At 42.1% G+C, this 3055-nt stretch overlaps 1 protein-coding gene across 1 annotated transcript; it reads right to left on the bottom strand.

Annotated features, from left to right (window-relative positions):
• Window positions 1-1186: 1186 nt before the first annotated feature.
• Window positions 1187-1675, bottom strand: LOC308522798 (large ribosomal subunit protein uL6-like; the record flags this gene model as incomplete). Its single annotated transcript, XM_081096361.1, has 1 exon — window positions 1187-1675. One exon carries the CDS (start codon window positions 1673-1675, stop codon window positions 1187-1189), a length of 489 nt encoding a protein of 162 aa, XP_080952487.1.
• Window positions 1676-3055: the final 1380 nt, after the last annotated feature.

Genomic DNA, 3055 nt, shown 5'->3' with positions numbered 1-3055 from the left:
GAGTAGAGAGAAATGGATGAGGTTTTGAAAAGGGCCAATGGATTTATTAGGTGGGCTATGAAAGTTATCTCGACAAGTGTCATCAATCTTGTTTTACAGATGGAAACCTAGGACTAGAGAATATGTTGACCAAGTTCCTCAAAGGTTCTAAGAGGAGACATAGTAAGTCAAATCTCAGTTCCTGGGGTTAGTTTTATAGATCCAAAAGAACGTGGACAGCATGGAATGTGGTCTTTTCAGCAGCATGGCACATGGGACCCTGAGGTTCCAGGACAAAGAGGGATGACACTAGAGTAATCTATCAACCTCAGTTAGGACACACTATGATTTCAGGTACTTGTCTTCTCTGTGTATTTTAATTGACCTTGTCTATGGGCTAGGGTGTTTCTAACAGCAAGAAACAGGAAGAGACTCACACTTATTTAAGTGACAGACATTTAAAATCTTTCATAGAACATTTATACAATGGAATACTATGCAGCTGTAAAAAAGAAGGATCTCTTGCCCTAGCTGGTTTGGCTCAGTGGATAGAGCATTGGCCTGCAGACTGAAGGGTCCCAGGGTCAATTCCAATCAAGGCCACATGCCCGGGTTGTGGGCTCCATCCCCAGTAGGGGGTGTGCAGAAGGAAGCTGATCAAAGATTCCCTCTCATCATTGATGTTTATGTCTCTCTCTCTCTCCTCTCCCTTCCTCTCTGAAATAAATAAAAATATGTTTTTCTTAAAAAAAGGAAGGATCTCGCCCTAACCGGTTTGGCTCAGTGGATAGAGCGTTGGCCTGCGGACTCAAGGGCCCCAGGTTCGATTCCGGTCAAGGGCATGTACCTTGGTTGCGGGCACATACCCACTAGGGAGTGTGCAGGAGGCCGCTGATCAATGTTTCTCTCTCATTGATGTTTCTAACTCTCTATCTCTCTCCCTTCCTCTCTGTAAAAAAAAAATCAATAAAATATATTTTAAAAAAATAAAAAAAGGAAGGATCTCTTCCCCCCCCCAATCAATATAAGGCTTTTATTGTACATATTTATAGTTTCATAAACAGGTGTGACAAATCATTCAGCATCTTGGTGTTTCTATAGCTGGACAACTTAGATCTTATTCATCAGCCTGCTTAACTGTCCCTTTTTCAGAAACATAGATACCATCCAAAAATTTCCTGATATCCTTGTTTTTAACTGTTGTGGCTTACTGAATCAAAGCAGCTGAATTTGATACAAGTTCAAGGTCATTTCCTTCAAGAATCAACTCATCTTTCTGGGCTCGAGATACTGAATAAGCAACGCCTGACCTCATCCGAACTCTGTGGATGTATTTTTCGCTCAAGAAATTTCTAATTTCACCAAGAGAACCATTCTCCTGAATAACGATGTTGATGGGGAAGTGAGCGTACACAGACCTCATCTTGTAACGGAAGCCCAGTGTAACATACTTGATCATGTTCTGTACATGACGGCAGATAGTGTGAACTGTGGCCAGTTCCTTTCTATTTCCTCGCCATTTGTCAACCTGGAGTCTCTTCTTTTTCTTTCCAAGGAGACTGAGCTCTACATTGATGTGGTTGAAGTCCCTCCTCAGGGTGCCTCTGGGGCCCTTCACAATACCTGTGCATCCCTTCAGAGTGATGTTCACATTTTCTGGGATGTCCACAGTCTGTTTGCTGAGAATGGTCTTCATCCTCACAGTAGATGCAGCAAAGAGCAAGGAAGGATCTCTTATCCTTTGAGGCAGCAGGGAGGGACCTGGAGAGTATTATGCTAAGTGAAATAAGCCAGTCAAAGACAGACAAGTATTACATGATCTCATTCATATGTGGAATCTAATGAACAAAATAAACTTATGAACACAATGAATCCAGATACATAAAAGCATGAAACATACTGACGAATCTCAGAGGAAAGGGGGTGGGGGAAGAGATGAACCAAATAACTAATATGCTTATATGCATTATCCATGGACACATACGATGGTACAGTGAAGGCTTTGGGGTACGGGGTGTGGAGTGCAGGGGGTCAATGGAGAAAAAAAAAAGGAATGTCTGTAATACTTTCAACAATAAAGATGAATTAAAAAAAATCTCACATAGAGAAAGTCTAGAGGCAGGATGGACTCTAGGTAAGATATACTCATCTGGATCCATTTCTTTGTGATTTGCTCAGCTTCCTTCTCCTCTAAGGGTTAATCTTGTTTCAGGTGTCTTCTCTCATGGTTTCAACATGGTTGCCATCAACAGCTGAGCCAATGCATTTTCTTCTTTCACACACAGGCAGATAGGAAAAGCATGGAATAAAAATCCTTCCCTAGCACAAAATGTAAGTTTTTCCTTTTTACCTGATTAGCCACCTTAAGTCATTTGCCAATTTCTGGACAAATAGCTGTTGTTAAGGGAATGCCAGGTGGTGATTGGCTTAAATCGGAGATCTTGAACTGGTCAGGGAGACGAGATTGCCGTGATTGGGTCAGTGAGTTCAGAACCCACATCTGAAGGCACATTGATAGGGAGGCACACGTGAGGGAGGGCAGAGACCCAAACAAAACTAGCTTCCTAGAAAGGAGAGAGGGATGAGAGATATTGAGTAGATACCCTAGCGAGTCCATTTTGATTAGCACTTAAGCATCCCAAAAGAGAGCTGCTGCTATCTGAGGGAAAGATCAATGACCTCAGAGATGGAATAGTATGAAAACTACTTATCCTCTCTCCCTGGCAAGAGAAGTTGTGATGAGATGGCAGGGTTGGTAGGCTCTATACTTGAAGCATAAGTTATAGCAATTTTTGAAGGAAATGACTGCATGAAGCTATTTCCTTATAAAGAAGCCATAAAACTGACAGGCTCCTAAGAGCTTTACAGTGGACCTTTACAGAAAGGTTAAATGCCTCGGACAAGGTTAGAGTGTCAGATCCTATACTAGAAACAGGTCTTGTGGCTCATATTCCAGTGCTTTCTCCATAACCCTGGGGAGATGTCAGTGCGGTGAAAATGACATCAGCCCTTTGGTGGTAAAGGTATGTGTAAAGAATGCAAATTTTAACCCTGGGCAAGTTCCTTAACTTCTTTA

Source organism: Myotis nattereri (genome assembly GCF_964212035.1).
Source record: "Myotis nattereri genome assembly, chromosome: 7".
Lineage (NCBI taxonomy): Eukaryota > Metazoa > Chordata > Mammalia > Chiroptera > Vespertilionidae > Myotis > Myotis nattereri.
This window is presented reverse-complemented; position numbering and strand designations above follow the sequence as displayed.